Source organism: Centroberyx affinis, unplaced genomic scaffold (genome assembly GCF_046629955.1).
Source record: "Centroberyx affinis isolate AG114_WGS23_722 - 3 ecotype Tasmania unplaced genomic scaffold, CSIRO-AGI_Caff_v1 ptg003239l_1, whole genome shotgun sequence".
In the NCBI taxonomy this organism is placed as follows: Eukaryota; Metazoa; Chordata; class Actinopteri; order Beryciformes; family Berycidae; genus Centroberyx; species Centroberyx affinis.
This window is the reverse complement of record NW_027281270.1, coordinates 122,478-146,109: the sequence shown is the minus strand read 5'-3', so window position 1 is coordinate 146,109 and position 23,632 is coordinate 122,478. Positions and strand designations below refer to the sequence as shown.

The following is a 23,632-nucleotide window of genomic DNA, read 5'->3' as shown; positions in this document are numbered from 1 at the left end:
GAAATAAAGAGGCCTGGGCAGAGTACAGTAGCATAGAGAAGAGCAGGGAAAAGTGAACAAAAAAAATAGTAATGGAGAAGAACGCAGAAGAAAAGATCACAAGGAAAATTACAAGGGAAACATAAGTATATTTAGCAACAGTAGAATTAAGTGCCTGGGTGTTGTCCATTATATTCAGATGAGCAATATTCAGCAATAAACTTGAAAACAGAAACAATTTTTTGCAACATAAGAGATTTATTGAATTAATACAGTCTCATTTTGCAAAAAAAAAGGAACTGCATAACTTTTAAATGGTCATAAAAGGAAACTATAACTGGAGGGAAAATACTGAGGCAGGTCCCTGTAAAAGACAACAACACAGCATGTGTTCATTCAATTTAAAGAATCTATAAGAATAAGAGCATGCCACCGATCGATAGCTGTAACCACTGTAGAAGCCCCACTTCTCTTACTGCATGTAATACTGAACTCCTGCTGCACAACTGCCACGCCCCCAGGACACACTGTTTGCAAAATTCAAATTGTCTCCCTCTGAGCCCTCACAAAGTGCAAGCAGCGCTCTCTGTTGATACAGAGACAAGTTTTGTTTTAGAATAAGCTCATCAGTTCTAGCTAACATCTGAAAACGCTTAGGCCGCAGCAGTAGTAATGTCGGATAGATAAACGATAAATTCATGAAGGGGATTGACTTCTACACTGGCTCTGCAGGATCACTGGTCATTTCACATCATAATTGACTAACTATTAATTAAGAAAAAGCCTGGTCTCCCATCAGTACTCCTATTATAAGTTATTAATATGGACGACCAGACACTGGCCTCTATCAAGCCAGTGTGAGTACTAATCTAGAAACCTAATTCGGAATGCCCTCACTATCTCATTCAAAATAATGTGAAAGGCTAAACTGATCATAGATCTGAAGGTACAGTGGCGAAAGGTGAAAAAATACCATAAAAATCTCATCCAAGTCATTCACCATTAAGAAGGTCCACAGATTTATAATGGTAAATTCTCTTCAGGAAACCCCAATATAAGACAAAATGAGTTTTTGTGTTATGAATGTCTTTCATTGTGATCCATCTTTCAACAGTCAAGCTTTAAGTTCTTGACTGGGCCTCTACAAGGAATTTCAAATAATGTTTGACTGAGCACTGGAAAACGCCCTGAATTTCAACTCCAACTCTATGTAACAAGTGAAATATATCAGTCACACACTATTCTTTGTTCTACTAATTCATGAGCTAGCTTTTAGATCAGCTCTATCAGAAATGTGACTATCTATAATGCCGGAAGGCAGACTAAGGAAAGCCTCAATTCAAGAGGAAGTGGTAGTCTTTGCTACAGGAATGATACTTTATACACATGTTCCTAAAAATCATAAATCCTCTGGGGATTTGGACAGAGCAGGGCAAAATTAAATGGTTCACATTTTGGGGAAAAAAAAAAAACTAAACTAAAAGAGTGATGCCTGATTTATCTCTACTTGCAAGTCTACCTGCAATCAAGTTGAGCAGCTCATTAATAGGAGGGAATCAAAAACACATCTGTGTTCAATAGTAAAGTGTCCCTTTTCCCATACCTGCTAGATACCCTTTGAAAATGTTAATAGATTGTGTGATTGTGCATTTGTGCAGGTGTGCATTTTGATGTGCCAATGTGGTGTACAGATGCACCCCTATACGTATGTTTGTACGTATACATTTGTGTGCACACTGGTGTTACTGGCAAAAGTAAAAACAACCCCCATGACAGGTGCTTAGGAGAGTTTCAGTTGGAATTTGGAATTTGAATCAATGATGCAGACGCCATCTCTGATCTCCTATTGGCCAGTCTGGCCCAGTCTCTTAGTGTAGGCCTCCCAGCCTGACTTCCTGTACGACTCAGCAGCCTCCAGCCTATCAGAGGCCCCCAGGATACCCCGTCCCACGATGATGACATCAGAGCCTTTGTTGCAGATAACTTCGTCGGGACTGGTGTACTGCTGACCCAACCCATCACCTGGAGGGGAGGGAGGCAGAGAGAGAGAGAGAGAGAGATGGGTGAGAAAGTGAGAGGAAGGGGAAGGTGGTTGGGACTGATCAGTCACTGCCCAGCCTGGTAGGAGACAGCAGGCCCAGGAAGGATTATTTGTACCACAGCACCACCTTGTGCTGAACAGTAAGCACAACACCAGCTAAAGCACAAGAGACCAGGGTAAAAGTTGCCTCTAACCTTTGGTAATCAAGTAACCGTATTTCAGTGATTAAAGTTGTAATGAACGAGAATTATATTACTTTAAAAAATCCACCCCAAAACACTTTAAAAACAGCTATTGGCAATGTACGTTGCATTTTTGGGCTCAATTTGTTGTTTGGTGGTGTATTTTTCTTATTCCCATGGATAACTAGCCAAATGTTGACAATATGACATCATGATGAGACATTTCCACAGCTTCAATGGAGTTTAATTGCAGAAACACTTTCAGCTATCTAAAAGATCAACGGTAAATGTCAGTTTTTAGTCCTTCAGAATTAAGGAGCAAGGGCTTCTTTTTAGACTCATCATTTTGCAGCGACATTCAACAATCATACAGGGAGAAATCCATCATAGAAGAGGCAGAGAGACCAATTTCTCCACCAACAGCAGCCTCAATAGACCAGAATGCAAGTAGCAGTAGACGAGGCAAGTTGAGGTAAAGTGGGTACAACAAAAAAGTAAATTACACTTCATTACAAAATAACTCCTGAAACACACTGAACATCAGAGATTGATTGACAACAGTGTAAGAGTATCGGAGGGTGGAATTAAAAAAAAAAAGAAACACATTAATTACTTACTTTAAATTACTTAAAATACAAATGACCACATTTGCACCTGGGAAAAGCATGAAACCAAATGCAAGGAAATCAATCAATCATCTAATCAACAAAGCATTCAATTCACCTCCAGCCTGCATCTGCACTCCGGGGGTCATGTGAATGAACTCCAGCCTCTTGCTGATCTTAGAGCCACAGATAAACCCAATCACAAAGTCTGACTGCTCCTCTGCCATCTTCAGCTATGAGACACACGGCACAGAGACACACCATGAGAAACACAACAGAATTAAACAGCAATCTCCAGATTTGTAAGGGAATTGTAAGCAAATGATGGAGTGTACACTTTAGGGGTTAACTTGGGAAAAGGCCTGAGCAGAGACATGCTTACATGCTTACCACCGCCTGTGTGTATTCCCCGGTAGCCAGCGACCCCTGGGAGCTCATCTGTGCTATGAGCAGACAGCCTCGGCCCAGCAGCGTGCCCCACAGCGCTCAGACCCTTCAGCACCCCGGGCCCCGGCACCGCATGAGCGTTCACTATGTGGGACCAGGATGAGATCTGGTACACGCCACCTGGGATACAGATAGATGTGATCGACTGTTAAGATACTTAAAATCAACACCACCTATGCATTTTGTGAAAGTAATTTTCATTACATATTTTATTTTATGTATAAATTGTATCTCAGTCTTCTTCAGCAACGTACAAAGTTTGGAGAGAATAGGTTAAAAAATGAAAATGCGTTAGGGGAAAAACAGTTTTTCTAGAAATTCGAAATGACAGAAAATCTAGGGTAGTAAATATAGGGTAGACTGATGGTCCAAGAGGCAATTTTCTAGAGCAAGGATTGCTGAATATGCTTGTGGGTGATTGTTTCCAATACATAAAATGTAGCAGCGCCACAATATCGGCACAGCCGGCACAACATAAAAAGTTAATCAATCTATAGAAATTGATCTAAATCGCTCTGTAATGCGTCTAATGTGTGCATCACGTCATTGTCTGTCATTTGGCGATGCGGTAGCTCTGTACTCAACCTGACAGTCCGTCTCCCGTTCTGAAAAAGTTCGTAAAAAAATATAAAATTCCACAATTTCTCCGAACTCACTTGTGTTGTAACAGTAAAGAGTAACTTGATACTTTTCAATCGGACAATTCTAGCGCTGCTCAACACTCAGAAAGTTAACATGAGTGCAGTGCAGAGACTTCATTGCATATTCCGCCAGTTGGGTTCCGTTGGACACAATGTAAAGACAATTTAAAGTATTTAACCCTAAAGAAAGTACATTTTCAGCCTGTGGGAAAACACTGACGTCCGTTGTCGGGGGTCCCGACTCTTTTGAATTAGGCTTGGTTGAGTAACTTGTTGAGTAGGCCTAAAGACAGGTGTAAAAACACGCATTTTCTATTTTCTATGTCAAAAGCCGTTTTTTACATAATGATTAATCGATGAATTGGTCATTAACGTGACTGACGATCGATTAAGGAAATTTCTGAAAATTTTGCATCCCTAGTCGTCAGACCTTCATCAGGCATAAATTGATTTATTTATGGATTTATGCCCGATGAAGGTCTGACGACCGAAATGAAATAAAGTTTTAACTGCAAGTCTGTAGAAGTGTGCAGGAGTCTTTTCAGACAGTTGAACAAACAAACGGATGGACAGAGACTGATCCGTAGCTCTCCCTGATTTTAATGAGGGGGGGGGGGGGGGAGTGTGGGAGAGAGGCGGACTGAGATTCAACACAGGAGTATGTGCTATGGGCGTTGGTCCACTGACCTACCAAGATACCCATGCCAAATACTCATAAGTATCCATAAGACTTTCCATCTCCTCACCTTGGTATTAATAAAATCATTTATATTTTAACACACAGAGATGGAAAAACTCAACAGGCACACAATTCCTCCTTAAAGTCACCTTTTCATCACCTCACCTTCATACTGGTGCTTCACTGTGTTCCCAATGTCGGCAAACTTGCGGTCCTCGAAGATGAGGAAGTTGTGTTTCTCGGCTAAGGCCTTCAGATCCTGGCTGAAGGCCGGGGTGAAGTCCTGGTGGCAGACAAAACAATACCATCTTTACTTTGTTACATGATACTAGGCTCCCTGTAAAATATGGATTGGGTGCATTCCTACCTTTAGGATGTCCATGTGGGTCTTCAACAGGCAGATCTTTGGACCCAGAGAGTCGGCCAGCTGGAGCAGCTCCTCGCTGCTCGTCACGTCAGCGGACACACACAGGTTGGACTTCTTCTCCTCCATGATCCTCAGCAGCTTCGACGCCAGAGGGTGAGCGTCTGTTGGCGAGAGGAGCAAAAGTTGCATTCCAAAATGCGTTAGTCTACCATTTGAAATGATTCCTACTCTTACAAAATTACCGGCATGAAAGTAACCACCTTAAACACAACAATCTATTTGAGAAATTTCAGTCAGGTTTTCGTTCAGCCCACAGCACTGAAACAGCTCTGCTCAGGGTTACGAATGACCTGCTCCTCCTAGAGCGCCTCCATACCACCATTGGACTGTCAGACTCAGCACTTAAGTGGTTTCAGTCCTACCTTTCTGGCAGGACTGAGTATATCTCACAGGGAGGATGCAGGTCTTGATTGCTCCCCGTCACCTGTGGTGTTCCGTAAGGGTCGGTTCTCGGCCCCATCCTGTTTACCCACTACATGCTCCCCCTTGGTCGTGTCATCAGCAGACATGGGATGTCTTTCCATTGTTATGCTGATGATACCCAGCTGTACATAAAAACTGCCCCAAGCCCATCTGCAGCCATGTCATACCTCAGCACCTACCTCGAGGAGATAAAGGCCTGGATGAGCAACAATTTCCTCCAGTTAAACAGCAGCAAAACTGAAGCTCTCCTTGTTGGCACTCCACACCAGGTTCAGTCACCCCCCATCTCACCTTTGACGGCCAGGACATTCCCCTCTCCTCCTCAGTCACTAATCTGGGTGTTAGGTTTGACCCTCACCTGACTTTTCATGACCATATAAAACATCTGTGCAATCTTCTTTCTACCATCTCAAAAACATTTCCAAACTCCGCCCCACTCTAACCCTGTCAGATGCAGAGAAGCTTGTCCATGCTTTTATCTCCTCAAGACTGGACTACTGCAATGCACTCTTCACTGGGATCCCTGGCAGGAGCATCCAGAAGCTCCAGTATATTCAGAACAGCGCTGCCAGGATCCTGATGAGAGTGCGAAAACACGAACACATAACACCAACTCTGTGTTCATTGCACTGGCTCCCTGTCTCCTTCAGGGTCGACTACAAAGTCCTGCTGCTCACCTACAAATGCATTAAGAGACATGCACCTCCCTACATACAAGAACTGATTAGCCCACAAACCTCCATCCGCACTCTCAGATCTACCGACAGCTTGCTCCTCCGGGCCCCCAGTACCAAGCTCCGCACCATGGGGGATCGGGCCTTCTGCTCGGCTGCACCGCGCTTGTGGAACAGCCTTCCTAACCATCTAACAGCAGCACAGACCCTGGACTCTTTTAAGACAGGCCTTAAAAACCTTTTTATTCAGGAAGGCTTTTTCGTGTTAACTTTTGTTAGCAATCTCTTTTTTCTTTTTTTTTTTATGTTTTTAACTCTGTAGCACTTTGAGATTCACTATGAATGAAAAGTGCAAAACCTGGTATGAAATGGATGCCAAGAGAGCTGCCTATTTCATTACCTACTGTATTTTATGTACATCTATCCAATTAATCAAACACAGTTGTAGGCACAACAAATAACATATTAATTACTGTGTGTGAAGTAGTCTCCAGACTAAATGATTGGTGCCAACAATTTATCTGCTGGTGCTACCAATGAAAAATACTTACATTTTTCCAAAATAGAGCATTTTGGAATGAAACAGAGTGAAATGCTGACAGGCACACTTAGATTGCTATACTTTGAAAGACATTTAACTAAGTTACAGTCAGTGAGTTACATTAATATACAAACTCTTTAATACAATACTTGATCCTTACCCTAGCCTATAGCTAACCACTTGAGTACCTACACACAGATACTGTACACACAAGGCTACATACTTGGTAGTTTGGCTCTGGCCCCGTAGCTCAGCTCCTGGCTCTGTTCGTTACACGGCTTCTTGGTGATAGGAGATCCGTTACCATTCTCCTCCTTAGGGCTGGAAGAGGAAAGACAATTCATGTGTAAATTATCATGTGTAAAGCTTCCACACACACACACAGCCAAAACACGTTGCCAATGGTCTCTCTAATGGCTAGCTTTAAGGAACAAATAAATAAAAACACTGAAAGCAGGTAGACCTGTAGAGGTATCAGGGAAACTGGAAACTTTACTAGAAATCAGTATGAGAGTTGTGTCCTTATGAATAATGACATTCAGATTCCACCTTCCAGTGTGTCCAGTTGTTGTACCTGAAGGTGTTATTGTCCAGGATGAACTTGCGGACGCTCCGGGCAGTTTGGGCATCGATGCGTTCGGCCGCCAGCAGCACGTTGAGCAGCTTGAACATGGAGATGACTGGATGGAGTCTGATTCCCTGAGAAGCCAACATTGGCACGCCACCCTGCTCTCTGTCCATCAGTACAATGGCATCTGTCACCTTTAGCAAAAAAAATAGGAGAGTTACAGCTACTTGGACCAGTTTTCAGATAGAGCACTTTGTTGTTATCATTGTTCTGAAAGGAGTCTTGTTTGCATTTTGCTGCCCTTGGTAACTTGTCCTTCATAAACAGATACTGCACCTTCAGTCCCTCTTTGTAGAGCACCTCGGCGGTCTCCAGGATGCTGCTGCCGCTGGTCACTGTGTCCTCGATGATCAGACAGGTTTCACCCTCACGAAAAACCCCCTCCACCATACGCTTGGTTCCTAGGGGGGGGGAACACAACATAAACAGCAAATCAGTCCCTATCCCATCTGTGTCAATTTCACTTTTTTGATACAAAGCTCTGGCAACGGCAACTTCTTATTAACCCAATGAAGCAACAGTTCATGGAATCGTTGATTCGCCTGTATGCTTCAACCACATGCTGCCAGATTGCCTCATGGGAGACAGAAACTCCAACTTCTAGACTGACCCAGTAACTTTCTTGAATGGCCTTATCAGCCTAGCACAGGCCGACGGAGGAATGTAAACAGTAGTCCAATAGCTCTGCATTAGCAAGACACTAGGTCAATGTCCAATATTTTTAAGAAGGACATTGCACTAATCTAGAATCAGTTTTGTCATCCCAATGCTAATGAATGAGATGTGCAAAGACCTGGCATCTCAACCTACTGGTCAGGACCCAGAATGGGCTGCAGGTCTATTTCAGGTAGGTCTCCAAGTGATACAAGAGTAGAATTTTTCTCATGAGCCTGGGTTATGATAGATATCAGTATCTAGATATAAAAGATTCAGTCATTTCAAAGCCAGGAGAATTCTTTACTACAACAAGCTTTGTCTATCATAACAGATGTGATTCTCATGGGGGTGTAGTAACAGATCCAAGAGCAGAACGTGTAGCCTACTCTCGGAGACTTGATAAATATGACCCGCCCTGCCACCCACCATAATCCTTGGCCTCCTTTCGTCTGATGAGCATGGGCAGTTCATTTCTGGAGCAGATAATTGTGGCCAGGGGCAGAGCGGTGTATGGAACCCCACACACAGAGTCAAATTTTAGCTCCTCTTCTTGTGCACGCTGGTAAATGAGACTTGACACCTTCAAACAACACAAGCAAATAGCTTAGCAGTAGCACAATGGAGTCAAAAGTGGAGTCAGTGATTGATGCAGAACAAAAACAGCACAGGGAGGAGACAGTGACATCCGACATACGTGAAAATGTCAAAAGCCTTGTGAGTTATTATTATTTATTATTATATATTATTATATTATGAAAATTGGTATGCATGTTCTAAACAGATGTCTTAATATATAGGACAGGACAGGCCACACACATCAATCTAAACCAAACTTTACATGTTGTCCAATACTGTACAACGTGTATAAAAAAATGATGAAATCTGATTTACTAGCTTTAGACAAAGTTTTTATTGGCATTTGTGGAGCCTCCTGTTGGATTTTAGACAATGTCCAGAAGAAATTAGTTATAGGCAATCTTGTGGTAGACCATAAGTGATTGTAATTTAGCTAACTGATTAATAGCAGTCATATTATTTAGTGGATTAGGACAGTTTAATGATAGCCCAATAATGCTCAGATAGATTAACAACTGAAAAAGCCTTAGAGAAACCATTTTTTTTTTAAATGCATAATGGTTCCTCCCTGAATGTTCTTATTAACTGATTAGTAGAAAAATATCAGTATGTGTAGTTTCATGAGGCATGTTGAAAGGCCCATGGTAAAGTGAAAATAACTCACTGGACACACACAGGAAAACACAAATCCACACACACGTTTGGCATTTGAAATTAGCATTGTGCAATATCTCTAACACAAAAGTTTCAGAAAATTCAGAGAGGGTTAAAACCTGAAGGTGCACTAGGGGCATCAAAATGTGACATTTGACATTTTTTCCATGCCTTCTCAGGACAGTGTAGAGACAGTGTTGTGGGGGGAGGGGCTCAAGCAAAAAAAAGGGAAAGCCTACACCCAAAATCGCTTTTAAGGAGGGGCAGGGTGCAACGTTTAAAGTAAGATCACAGCACATAATACATGAACAAAGTCATTTATGGACGTTAATGGTGACAGAGCCTCTTTGGACCCCTCTAGCGCCCGTTTTCAGACTTTAACTTAAATTTGTATTTTACGATCATGTTGCTTTTCACTTGGTCTCCAGGTGTTATTAAACTAACTGCCCTTTTTAGTTTAATCGACACCCATGACAGTCAGCATTCCCATGGTTTTTTACTTAACTGGTTAGTTGCAAGCACATGAGTTCAGCTCATCTAATTTGGTGTCAGTCATCCCCTGCAGCGGGAGGACAACACGTGTTTACCTGGTTCATCAGAGATGGGTAGGAGACTAGCACTCTCAAGTCGATATAAATCGGTGTGATCATGCCGCTCTTCAGCTTGTATTCCCCAAATTTAACCGCGTTGACATCGTGAAGTTTCAGGATTAAACTGTCAACGCAACTGTTCTCCATCTTTGTTTCGTTACACGATGATTTTCAAGAGCTGCTTCCACCGAGCAAACCTCAGCTCAATCTGACCAGGGAGGGATCGAGGCACGTTTTCCTCTTCGCCACCGAAACGGTCACTTCCGTGTGCGCGCAAAGGATCATGGGTATTGTGTTCATACTACAAGGTTGCTTCTAAAATTCTAGTACGCTGTAAAATAATGTTTTACACAGACAAGCACGCACGCACGCACGCACGCACACGCACAAACGTGAGTTCCAACAGCGCTCTCAGAGGGTTGTAGCTGTTTTGTAGCCTGTAGCAGCAGGGGGTTATCTCAGTGAGTTAACTTTTTTGCAGTGTCAGGCAGCGATTGCTGCTGGGGTTTGTTGTTGTAAAAGAATCTGCCTTGGCAAAAAAAAACACATAAAGCCTGCAGACATAAGCAGGCACATTGCAATGACCTTGGGACAAAAAAAAAGAAAACTTGCAGAAAACAAGCTGACAAGACTAGAAGGCATTTGGAGAGAGCAAAACTCTAACACTGAACTATTCTCCAACATGTTACACCCAAATAATTAATTCCTATCACTTATATTTTAAGTTACATTGATTTCTTGACCCTGCAAACACCCTTAAGATTTGGAATCAGGTCTATCTCTGTTAGTTTCATAGGTGCAACTAAAAATGATAATTGTCTAATGGCAGAAATCACAGATCCAGATCACCAAAATCTAATACATTTTTCTTTGGCCCAAGGCCTGTCCACCAAATTTCATGGGGTGAAAACATAACCTCCTTAGCAGAGGTGCTAAAGCAAAATGGACAGGAGTATGTTTTCTTTACTGTGCAGTGAATCTCAGGTTCATGGAGTCAAGGTATAAGGTACAATTCATTTCAGTAGAAAAGTGCATCGTGTCATCCTCATCTGACCCACTGTAATTAGGTAAATTTCAGAGCCTGATCAGATCCCCCAGCATCTGATGGTGTTCAACAACAATCACACTGACAACATGTGGCTTGGATTTTTGTCCATTTATTAAAAAGATTCAGTCCACAGTAGTTCAGACTTTGGCACCAACAATATAAAAACAAGTTAATCAAACATAAAGTGTACACCCCAAAATAGCATTCAAACAAAATGCTTGGATAAAAGGGATAAATTAAAAAAAATGAATTAAAAAAATTAAAACATTACAAACACACATTTTTGAAATTAGAATGCATCTCATCTGGAAACAATAGCAGTTTTTTCCAATACGTCTTTGAAAAAGAGGTAACAGGTAAAAAGTGGAACTTTTGGTCAGTCAACTTTGGCTTTAGATTTGTTAGGTTGTGCGCCCAATTTGTTTAACTACCAATCTTTTAATTGTTAACTGGCATTCATTACAGTTGGCAGAATAAGATCTACATGGTGACTACTAGAACTTAGAATAATAGCAAGGCTGCGTGTTTCAATACCAACTCAAAAGTAACAGTGCTTGTCTTTTTAAGGGAAAGTAACTTGAAGGGAAATGCTGGTAACCAATTGCACCGGTCATCAAAAAAAGCAGGACACCGACCACAGAATTAGACAGAAAGGACACTTCCAGGTGTATAATGTTAATCTCCTTTGTTACCACGAATGTCGATTCAAGTAAAACTGTCCGATCCGTTTTATTTGAATCTGACTACTATGAGTTTCACTGTCATGTCTTTTGGGGGTCGGTCAAGCTGAGATTGGAACTGTAAATGCTTGAATGTGTCTCTTGGAAAGCGTATTTCACATCACAGTGGAGGACACACAGGAGAACATGGGGAGCTTGGCTTGGCTATGATTTTTTTTTTTGCATTACAACTCTCTTTCCTGATTGGAAGGACCAAGAAAATACATCAGAAACTAAAGGAAACCACAGAAATGTCATTTGCATATACAATGAGACTCATAAATTAACGTTGAATACAACAAATTTGAAAGGGTTATTTACCAGGATCCAATCACCTGAGCCACTTGTAATCGCTCATAAATCATGGCCGCATCACAAAAAAACTGATGCAGTCCACAGTAATGAAAAATTATATAAACTCTGTTGTTTCTGGTACATTTACAGACATTTTGAGTGGTGTGTATTGTCTTGGTCCGAAAAAGAGAATACAATGGGAAATGCCATGGAATGTGTTTGAAAAAAAAAAAAAAAAGAAAATCAGGATTCGACATTAAAAATACACAACCCCAGTACTCACAGTATCTGGTATGTGTATGTGTGTGTGTGTGTGTGTGTGTGTGTTTGTGTGTGTGTGTGTGTGTGTGTTTGGCTGGCAGTGGGTGGGGAAGGAAGGTTTGAGGTGATAAAGCAGCAGAAATGGTGCTCTGATAGACTGGACACATCACATAATTAGTTTCAAAATACAACAACAGATGAAGGAATCCTGATTTGTACTGTAGAAGAGATGATCTCAGCCCTATTTAACGATTAAAACACTGCTTAACGGTGGAGCATGGCAAGTTGGATGGATCTTTGGAAAAGACACAGAGGTTGGTGTAGAAAAGTCTTGTTAAGGCACTAAACTGGTGTGGAGAAGACTTTGTTAAAACAAAGATTTGGCGTGGGGAAAAGTCTTTTAAAAAGGCACAAAACTGGTGGAGATATTTTCTTTTGTTGAAGCAGGAGGAGGCTTCCTTGTTGAGTTGGTGGGAGATCTCAGCTCTTCATCCTCCTTTACTCCTCTCCTGTCTACTCCGAGGGGCTGAGAGCATCAGCGAGCAGCTCCGGTCTCAAACACTCGATCGGACACTGGATGTTCTGGAAGGCAGGGAAGGGCGGCAGGGAAGAGAGGGAGAAAGAGGAGAGGTATTAGTTAGTGTATAAGTTGTGACTGGGTAGCAACATCAGCAAGATCACTGAGGATATACAAATCACTAAAAAAAATGACCTTTTTGTGCAAGGCAGAATTTTATTTCCAGCGCAATCTTACCCACATGTTATACTTCTTTCAAGTCTTGCAAGTCACAAGTTATACATCGTTCTAAGCACCAAAATAAAAAGGAATAGAAGGGGACATTGCCATTTGAATTAATGTTATTTTAAATGACGATTTGGCTGGTACACTTAAAGGAAATGCGACAATTGGAAAATGAAAATTCACTACAGTCACAAGTCTTATGAGTGCTGTGACCAGAACACTGTCAGTGAGGAAAATATAAGAGATAATAACATGAATATTGGACTTTTGGACCCACGGTTCAATCGTTTGGCGACAAAACCCCTGGCTTATGCTGCATGAGTTGTTTGGAGAAATGTGATGGGCATTTTATGTATTTTTTTGGAGCTGTAAACAAATGGCTCTGTTAACTTCAATAGTCTGGGATAAGGCTGAGATTAAACCTCTTGTGTGTGTTTAGTTGTCCTACAAACTTAAACGGAGTTTCGACTGACATGGGGTTGAGTAGATAATGACTGATATGAATGATCATTTTCATTTTGGGGTTAGCTATTCCTTTAAGACAGCATAGGCAGCATAGACAGGTAGACAGACAGATAGATAGATAGATAGATAGATAGATAGATAGATAGATAGATAGATAGATAGATAGATAGATAGCAGAATAGACTAATAGTGATAAAACAGTTAGTCATAGTGAGTCACTGACCAGTTTGCGTAGAGCGTTTTCTCTGTAGCGGTCGTAGGCGTCTGAGTGAACAGGCTGCAGGAGGTCAACGTCCACCTCAGTCTGTCCACCTGGCCTTCTGCAGTTCTCACAACGCCAGCCCTAGAGAGGGACAGAGACAGGTTAATATACTCACACAACACACACACACACACACACACACACACACACACACACAGTCTGATCATAAGGTCTCAGTCATTCAGTTTGAAAACAGCAGTTGTAAGGAGGGAGGGTAGTACACACAAGAACACACACACACACACACACACACAGTTTGACAACTTAGTATCCTGTACTTCTAACATTATCTATGAAGCAGCGGAGTATAGGTGTACACACACACACACACACACACACACACAGTATATATCCACACAGCGTTATCCCACCTGTTGTCCTCCATAGCAGGTACAGGTACAGATGGCTCCCAGGTATTCCTTCTGCCACTGGTTTCCCACCTGGTACATTTTCCCATCGTCGTAACATGTTGACTCATCTGGAGGAAATACATCAAAGACAGAATATTGTATATTAAAGATGAATAATGCTGGAGTGTACTAACTAAATAAAGATAATTCAGGAACCACAATGAAGACCAAATACACTTTATTTTCACAATCACTTAAGGGAGTGAGTGCAAATGAGAGAGAAATGTAATGCGTGAGTGTATACATGTGAAACAGATGCAGAATGTGTATGTGTGTGTGTGTGTACCAGTCTTTACTTACGCGGCTCGCATTTGAATTCTCCCTTGCCGTTACCCAGGCAGGTGCAGCTCATCATGTGACCGTTCTCAGCATGGCGATCCCATTTCTCGCCGATACGGTAGTTGTTGCCATTGTCATGGCACCACTCTGAAGGAGGGAGGAGGAAGAGAAGTAGAGAGAGAGAGAGATACATATGTGAGGAGGGGATGGGGAAAGGGAGAAAGAGGAAAGGATGAGTGGAAGGAGGAAGGAGAGTGAAATGGATATAGATGTAAGGGGAGAAGATATTATTTAGAGAGCGTCCAAACATAAATTCTGTTTCAAACTTTTCCCATTCCCACTGAGGAGAAAGATTCACAACATCACAGATCCGCATTTTCATATACAGTATGTGACATTTGGCGGTCTAGGTACTGTACAGAACAGGCATTCATTCCCATTCTGCAAAACACATTTCTACCTCAACAACATATTTCTGTTTCGACATAACATCACATTCTCTAGAATGGACCTAAATTCGCACAATCCCTCCTGCTGTGAAGAGAGTACATTTCGTTGGTTCCCAGTGGAATAGACCCATCGCCCTGGTGGGCACACACACACACACACACAAATACACACAAACACAGTCCATGCGATTGCTTTGAATCTATGACCCATGCTTTCATATTCAATTGGTGGTCTCAGTTTTTGGTATCGTCAAGTTATCGACATGGACAATACAAAAAACAGACTGAGGCTGGCCAGTTAGCTTTGCTTTGCTTAGCTAGCTGCTGTCTCCTCTTACTGCAATGTTTTCACTGCTTACAAACAGGGCAGAGAGGCTAACATGGGCAGACCACAGGCAGAATATATTTAGTTTTATTAAATATGAAGTGATAGAATTGGATGTATCATGTAATACATACATGATATACAGTGTACGGAAATCACTGTACTGATATTATGAATATATGAATATATATAAAATAATGTATAAAATTGCATCTAAAGAACTATAATATTGCACATTATAGTATATCAGATACAAAAATAGAGAACAATTTAATGTAAATTAACTATTTCATCATTGCCAAGGCTGCCCATGCTTGGATTATATTACTGTGTGTTGCTGCACATAGAATATTACAGTTCATGTTCTATGGCTTTGCACTATAGCGAAGGAATTTATAAAATGCAATATGTATTCAGTAGAAACAATGATTCTCTACGAAAGTAATGGACCCTGTGTTAAAGATGGCAGCTTTCTGATTTGATGCCACTTTGGTTCTCCTGGTCCATCTAAGACCTATCAAGACCTGGATGTAGATGTTTTGTACACATAATATTGTCAGATCAGGGGTCCACCATCCTAATGCATATGCTCCATTCCTCACTTTGAGCTCAATCAATTAAATTATACAAAGTCTCACAGCTTTTCGGGCTCCACAAAACTCCACCAAGTACATTCTGTGAGTCTGAGACATGTTCATTTCATTTTCCCCCTCTTATAAATTCCTTGAGTAAATCACATAGAATTATTGGGCTTCTAATTCTATGGTGTGTTGTTGTGTGTTTGCAAAGCATGCTGGGATGGGGTTATTAAAGCCACTCACTGGATGAATCACACCTAAAATGGCCACTGCCCAGGCCCAGGCAGCGGCACCACAGCTTGAAGCCCGTCTCAGACATGCGCTCCCACTCCGAGCCCACCTCATGGTAGGTGTGTGTGAACGTGTCGTAACACACATCGCGGTTGCCAGAAATGGGGATGTCACCTGGGACTAAGGGGTGGAAGAAAAAAACACAATTTAGAATTTATCCATTTGATCTGGTTTACCTTGTCCTGACCTTTACCCTTGCTGGCACTGAGGGAGAGAGAACATAGTGGGGGAATTAGTCTTTATTTTCCCCAAATAATAACAAGCAATTCAATTCAACTATCAATGCAATGGCAATAATTGTAACAATACGTAATCAGTATTCATAGTAACATTAGACAAGCAACTAACCTTACTGTGGGCACTTGCATTATCAAACTCAAGTTTTACTAATTGGCCTGTATAATCAACAAAATGGAGGACATTACAGCCACAGATTGTACTAATCTAATCAAAACTAGAATGAAGCACTGTTAAAAATAACCATAGTTGCACACTTTGCTTCCATGTCTAATATGGTGAAAGAAAAATCATTTCAGCACGCTTCATCTTTGTCAGTGTGGACTACTTTACCAGCATTGCCAGCGGTTATAACTTCCTCCAGAACCTTCTCTTTAGCTCCGCCCCTCATGGCCTCTACTATGACATTATAGGACGCTCCGGATGTCAGTCCAATCAACGTGGCACTGGTGGAGGTGCCAGGAAGACGCATCTACATGGGGGGAGAAAAAGTGATTAGAATGTGTGTGTCCGTGTGCGAATACATATATATGTGTGTGCGTGTGTGTGTGTGTGTGTGTGTGTGTGTGTGTGTGTGTGTGTGTGTGGTACCTGGAAGTCCCTCTCCTCCAGGTGTGTGATTGGGTTACAGGACACCACATACTCAGAACTGTGAGGGATTGGTTGCCAGGAGATGGTTGTGATTGTCTGCGCTTCTTGTGGCAGCTCTGTCTCGTTGTCGGGGAAACCAAACGCCATACCCGGCAGAGGACCCTCGCTCACCTGCAGGACCAAACATACAGTATAAGGACAGGACAACTATAACATTGTAGTTTAAGGAATATAATAGTTTAATACAGTATTAAACACTATCATACGGTACATGGCAGAAGTCTCACTCACCCTGACCAAAGGTACTCTATTTCCATCAGGGCCTGGTACAGGGATGTAGACCAGGGGTTGTCTCACAGTGGGTCTCTGGCCCTCTTTGGGTCCATTATTGTGACCATTGATTCCGTTATCAGGGCCCAGGCTCTGGTACTCTGTGTAGATGTGCTGGCCCTGCTGGCCTGGTTGGTTCTGGCCACCAGTACCAGCCAAATGGACATGGTTGGAGTTGAAACTGGAAATAGAAAGACAAGGAAGGAAGGGTGGGAGAGAGAGGAGGAGAGGGAGAGGTAGAGGGGAAGGAGGAATGGAGAAAGGGAGAGAGAACAAAGAAAAATCATTGAAAAACTCAAGAAGCAGAAGTTAAATTAAGGACTCTTCAAATGCTTAGCAAGAATAGCTGCTTCTGGTCTTACATTGTTCTGTCTAATTAATAATAGCAGCAGTCAGAATGATTGTGCCTGGTCTTACCTCTTGTCATCGAAGGACTCTGGTACATCCAGGATGTCAGTGCTGGGTCGGCGAGGGACAGGAAGCTCAGGGACCAACAGCTGGTGATCTGGAACTGACTCTGATTGGACGAGAGGCAGAAGTGTGCTGGCTGTTAGAAGCAGGCAGGGCAAAGCAAAAGCTACAGATCCACTAGCTGCATTTTTAGCAGGAAAAAACACAAGATGGTTTGTAGAGTGCTCCTATATAATCATAGGAAACTCATGAAACCTGTCCATCTCTGACACTGCAGTATACAGGAAAAAAATGCACAGCTTGATGAGTTTAATGCTGTGCTGTAAAACAATAATGTTCTGTGGTATAAGGAAAAATGGAGGGGAAAAAATACATTTGGTGGATCCATACTCTAAGTTGTAGGCGCCCATAGTGATCCACGGTAAGATTTGCATTTTCCCCATTAGAAGTTATGGTTAGGATCTGCAGTGGGAAAGCTGATTCATTGTCTACTCAGCATTCTCAGGTTTGTATCTTGAAAGTTTACAGTGTGAAATCCAGATAAGAAATCTTATCTGCACACTAGCAGTATATCTGCAGCCCATTTTGGGTCCTGAACCCTTGCTTTAGAAACCAAGCTCTACGGTACAGGTGCCCATGAGTGCCGACTTGAGATGAGCTTTCCCTACAACAAATCCTAATGTCAACCTTTAGTATGGAAAAAATACAAGTGACCATCAATCACTGTCAAGGGGCAATGTCATTTTTCTTTAGGCACAGCAGTTACAGAGGGAAGCCAGCAGGGTGCAGCATAGCTCTAAAACTGCAGGAGATTTTTTATGACAACATCTCTTTTACACACAGACAACTGAATTATCTACCATTCCAACTGAAAGGTAGTCATATTGTTATATTGTTACATTGGATGCCCAAGGTAAGACTAAATTAGTGATATTAATGAATTAGTCTGCATGTACTGTAAATGTAGTTAATGTTACTCTGAATGAGGGCTTTGCTAACAGAAATATTTATTGCTGTAAGGCCTTTCATGTTGATGAGAACCATTTAAACAGGAAAAGCAAAAAAAGCAAAGCTCACAGACACTGCCTGCAGGAGTAATTAATCATTACAGTCAGATAATTCAATAACATACACTGACAATCCAGCACATTCAGACACAAAAAGAGAAGATTCCTTCAACTAATTAAGCTCCAAGTTGCAATTCATGCAACGGTCTCTGGAACTGGGTGCTAGAAAAAAAAAAACATCTGAGAAAGATATTGGATTTGATGTTGGTTTGATCCTTTACATTTTTAAGGGATGCCTTAGCAGCTAGGTTTTTATCAAAATTCCACTGCACCATCAGTATGTAATAATTAAAGCTAAAAGGATGAAAGGGATATAATTACATTTTTTTTTGCCTTTGCAAGATAAATGTGTAATGAAATATGCTTATCATTAGTGTCCTGCAAAACCCTGCAAAATGACACATTTTCAGTGAGTGGAAAATAACACTTACACATTTTGATATTTAACAATGTCTTAAATAGATTGGCATGGACGATTTTTAACATATAGTGGCAATGTAAGCTGTCAATAAAAATAAAGAAAAAGAAGGACGATCTAAGGTTGGAGAAAAGTTGGAGATCTAAGGTTTCTACAGGCCATTAACGATGAGATCTATAACTATTGTATCAGGTGGAAGGTGGGTGGACTTACGGGTTCTGGCCTTGCCCACTAGAGGTGTGCTTCTCAACGCGTTCTGCAGGGCAACGATCTTAATGACATATTCTGTTCCTGGTTTCAGACCTATGACCAAACACAACACAACATAAAAAGTTAAATAAAACAAACTCAACTGTTTGAACTGAGGGACACAAAGGCATTTTTCAGTACAAACTCATTTATTCCTAATATTGACAGTGTGGGATTTAAAGAAGAGAGAAAAAAAAAATGCAAGCAAACACTGTACAGTACCAGTGCATGTGTGTCCCTCTGTATAACTGATGAGTGTGGGTGTGAGGGTGTTTCTGTATGTATGTGTGTTTATATTCTCTGTTTATATATCTTTATATACTCTTTATATATTTTTACTTGCAACTTTGGCACTATTACCCCACTCTAACGGCAACTGATTGGAAAATCATGCAGTATTGATGTTTTACTGCAGAACAGATGTAGTGCAAGGGGATTTTTATATTGGCTAATGAATGTGCCCTCCTCCCTTACCATAGTTTGCAGTGTATCTGTGTTAGTATTTACATGTTGTATGTTTATTTGCATGTATGTACATGTGAGCTTGTGTAAATCTCATGCTCCACACTCACCGTTGATAAAAGCGTAGCTCTGTCCGGCGTGGGGTCGGGGGGTGAGTTCTCGAGGTAAACCCCCCGCCTCCTCATAGGTGACGTAATACCCAGTGACCCCTGGACTGTGAGACGGCTCCCAGGTGAAGGAGATGCTGCTGGGGGTCAGGGAGGTGAAACGGATATTGGTGGGAGGGATGACCACCGGTTTGGCTGGAAGAAACAGACAAGCAGACAGTTATTTTCCATAAAAAACATACATAGCAGGGAGATGATGTTGAATAATTTGTGCAAACAGGTGATATGTATCCCCTATCAAAACAACTATACACACTCCATCAATTTGGGCAAAAACTATAAAGTAAATAAACTAATTACTAAGGAAAACACTGTTAGACATCATTAAATACATATGCTAAACCAATAATTGGGTAAATGGCAGCTATTACACTCTACATTCATGCTAATTCTTCCTAATACTAAATAGCACCTATACAAGTTAGCATAACATTTGAGTGCTGCCATTTACCCAATCATTGGTTTTGTATGCAATAAGTTAGATACTGTACGCATTTAATGATGAGTTTCCCCAAGGAATTACTGGAATTAATCTACTTTCTAATTTTGACCCAAATTGATAGAGTGCATATTTCAAAAGCCTAATTTACAAGCTGAATGCATTTCTTACTGTCTGCAAAGGTTGTGTATAAGATGCTGTGTTGTTTGCATCTATTTCTGAGCTTAACATGCCACAGTATAATGGTTGATGGATACCTGTGGTGGCGGTGAGTGTGAACGGGGCGCTGCGTCCGTTCCCATTCAGAGTGTAGATATTGATCTTGTAAGTGGTTCCTGGCTGCAGACCTGAAGAGTGGACACACAGATAGGTTAAAGGGGTCAGTGTGTGTGTGTGTATGTGTGTGTGTGTGTGTGTGTGTGTGTCAAGTGTGAGCATCCACTTTCATATCCCTAGTAATGCAAACCATGGATCTGGGTTGACAATTGAGTAATGTTACGGAAGTATTCTTACATGTGCACATGTTTACATATTTATCTATCTTCTTATATCTGCGCACCTGTAATAGTGTAAGCGCGCAAGTCAGGGGTGATCGTCCTGTGAATGGGGGTGTGGCCTGTGGAGGAAGTGGGTGTGGCCTCAACCAGGAAGCCAGAGATGGTTTCCGTCTTGGAGCGCCAGGTCAGAGTGATGGAGGAGTCTTTAACGTCGGAGATACGCACGCGACGAGGGGGACTGATATCTGATGATCAGATGAGGGAGAGAGAGAAGGGTTGGGTGGTGAACGAGAGAGAGAGACATAGAAAGAGTATGAACACAAGAGGCTTTTTGAACATCAACAATCTCTTCACAGCAACTGTACACAAGAAAAATTACTGTAAAAATGTCATCTCACTCTTTTCATATATCAAAACATGCCTTTTATTTGTCAAACTGGTACCAATTATGTTTTGTTGAAATGCTTAAATTAGAGACTCACTGTCCAGTGTGGTGACCTCTCCTTGGACTGGCCTGCTGGTCAGAGAGTTCTTCAAGGCATAAACATGCACCTCATAGACAGTTGCAACCTAGGAAGAGGGAAAGAGGGACAGAGAGAAAGAGAAATAAAGAAAGACTATAGTAAATAAGCTCTTCTCTCTAGACGGTCACAGTGTTTAGCAGTCTCCATAGTGCTGAGCGTATGTGTGTGTGTGTGTCTTTGATGGGTAAACCACATGGAGATGACAGGGCAGGATGGCAGGACTGTGGCTTCCCTGGGACTGCTGCTTTGAAACCACACACACTCACACACTCACACACACACACGGTACTCCACAAAACACTGGCTGCAGCTACAATCATAACCCTCATTAGAACTCTTTGTGTGTGTGTGTGTGTGTGTGTATACTGTATATGTGTATGTATATGTACCTTGTGCATGCATAGGCATGTGTCTGTGTGTGTATTATCTTCTGTGTGAGTGTGTGTGTGCACTAGAGTTGGGCCATAAACGACAGTCTGGAACCCTCCAGCAGGGTAACAGCATCTGTCTGAGGACTATTCCAGATCCAAATAGTTTTCCTTTGACTAAATAGGAAAAAAGTCTGGGCATGTCACATGTCCCCTCCTTACCCTCTCCAGAACTGTGTGTGTGTGTGTGTGTGTGTGTGTAGGTCTGTACTTTCACACACTTGTAATTGGACTGGCATTAGTCTCGTACAGAGCATTTCACATGTGCCAACCGTCACTTTTCCAGATCTGTTCTCTTAGGGCGGACGCACACTGCAGGATTTATGACCAGGTTCATCACTAATTACAGATGTCGTCATACAGTAGGAATCCCCCTTTCTACTTTTAGTACTATTACTGTGAAAGTGATGTGATACTTTATGGATTGCTGTAGAGAAATTCTATTTTTGCTTGTCACCGCTACATAGAGGTCAGAGGTCACGGTCAGCTACAGGACAGCGCCCCCCCGGAGCCGGTAGTGGTACTGCATTTTAGCTCCCATGAAAAGAGGTTTGGGAAATTCAAAACGTACTCTCCTCTCAGTTTTTTCAGCTATCAGAAAGCACAAAGAGTGATCGGGCAACATTTTATTTTACATAAGTAAATTTTATTTTACATTATATTTGACATTATTTTCATTAGTTATATTAATTACACGTTTACATACAACCTTGCTTTTACTAAGTGACTGATTTTCATTGATTTTTAACATTTTATTTTTTATCAATTTCTTTTCTATTGATCTTATTTACTTATTTTATATCTCATTTAGTTAATCTATATTATTTCTGTATTTTTTTACTGAAACCTGTAATTTTTATGACTTTTAACCAGCGCATTGCATTTTAATGTGCAAAATGTGCTATATACAATAAATAAAGTTTGACCGATTGATATACAAGAAATACAGTCATATATACACACACACACACACACACACACACACACACACACACTCACCATGAGTCCAGGTATATGTGCCTGCGTTGTGTCTGGGGCCAGGTTGATCTCTTTGGTGGGACCACTCTTGTTCTTGGGGTTCACCACCACCCGGTAGCCCGTTAGGCCCGATAGCCCTGTTAGTCGGTTAGCCTGGCCGGGCACACCCCAGCTAATACTGAAGGAGGTGGGGCCAACCTGGGAAAACTGCAGGTCGGTGGGGGATGGGATCGCTGGGTGAGGGAGAGAAAAGAAAGAGGGGGTTAGAGAGTGACAGAAGTAGGGAAATGTTGGTCTGTATCTGGGAGGATGAGGGAAGTTTATGTGTACGGAAACAGAGAAAGAGAGAGAGTGAGTGAGTGTGAATCTGCATTTGCCTCTGTCTTATACGGGCTAGGTGTGTTACTGTAATTATGCTATTGTATGCAGTAATATTGTGGTAAATAGGGTTGGGAGTAATAAAATACTTGTAATGGCATTACGTATGCTAAATACAAAAAAAAAATAAAATAACTGTATTCTGCTACGTTACCTAAAAAAAATATATATTCTGATTACAGATAGAGATGTGAAAAATGAAAGGATCACTTCTGGAAATGCGTTTAAAGTGAAAGCCATGTCTATGGAAGTGCCTCTTCCATACCTGTAGCCTGTGTCCCGACCAGCGGCGTGCTGGCCGTGTGGTCATGCAGGGCGATGACCTTCACAGTGTATTCACTTCCGGGTCGCAGACCATAGATAACGGCCGACTCAGCATCCCCTCGGGGCGCGGGCAGCAGCTCTCTCTCGCCCTCCTCAGGACTCGAATACATGACGCGGTAAGATGTAACAACTCCCTCGGGACTGTCCCAGGTGATCCGCAGCGAGGTGGAGTCGATGTCCGAGAAAGTCAAGTCCTTGGGACGGTCTACATCTGAAGAGGAGGACAGAAGGGAGAAGGGAGGGATGAGGTAGAGGGGGTAGGAAG

At 41.8% G+C, this 23,632-nt stretch overlaps 2 protein-coding genes across 3 annotated transcripts in view; both read right to left on the bottom strand.

The window, feature by feature from the left end:
• Positions 1–244: 244 nt before the first annotated feature.
• On the bottom strand, positions 245–9,947 carry umps (uridine monophosphate synthetase). The gene is given in 11 exon segments (XM_071538266.1): positions 245–2,001; positions 2,926–3,040; positions 3,198–3,284; positions 3,286–3,374; positions 4,740–4,857; positions 4,942–5,102; positions 6,863–6,960; positions 7,214–7,401; positions 7,544–7,668; positions 8,351–8,504; positions 9,742–9,947. Coding segments are annotated over 11 exon segments (1,464 nt in total). The 5' UTR covers positions 9,892–9,947; the 3' UTR covers positions 245–1,822.
• A 943-nt stretch (positions 9,948–10,890) lies between these two features.
• LOC139660190 (fibronectin-like) overlaps positions 10,891–23,632 on the bottom strand; it is a 43,440-nt gene continuing 30,698 nt past the window's right edge. The window contains exons 34-49 of one of the 2 annotated variants that reach the window (XM_071538268.1): positions 23,309–23,578; positions 22,687–22,898; positions 21,218–21,305; positions 20,798–20,980; positions 20,496–20,585; positions 19,743–19,934; positions 19,135–19,224; positions 17,443–17,542; positions 16,987–17,206; positions 16,696–16,866; positions 16,438–16,576; positions 15,820–15,987; positions 14,246–14,371; positions 13,907–14,013; positions 13,497–13,616; positions 10,891–12,648 (exon numbers count right to left, since the gene is read on the bottom strand). In XM_071538268.1, the coding sequence (XP_071394369.1) occupies positions 12,580–12,648; positions 13,497–13,616; positions 13,907–14,013; positions 14,246–14,371; positions 15,820–15,987; positions 16,438–16,576; positions 16,696–16,866; positions 16,987–17,206; positions 17,443–17,542; positions 19,135–19,224; positions 19,743–19,934; positions 20,496–20,585; positions 20,798–20,980; positions 21,218–21,305; positions 22,687–22,898; positions 23,309–23,578 (2,345 nt within the window). In that variant the 3' untranslated portion in view covers positions 10,891–12,579. The remainder of the gene's footprint in view (positions 12,649–13,496; positions 13,617–13,906; positions 14,014–14,245; positions 14,372–15,819; positions 15,988–16,437; positions 16,577–16,695; positions 16,867–16,986; positions 17,207–17,442; positions 17,543–19,134; positions 19,225–19,742; positions 19,935–20,495; positions 20,586–20,797; positions 20,981–21,217; positions 21,306–22,686; positions 22,899–23,308; positions 23,579–23,632) is intronic. The other variant, XM_071538269.1, reaches the window with a different exon arrangement.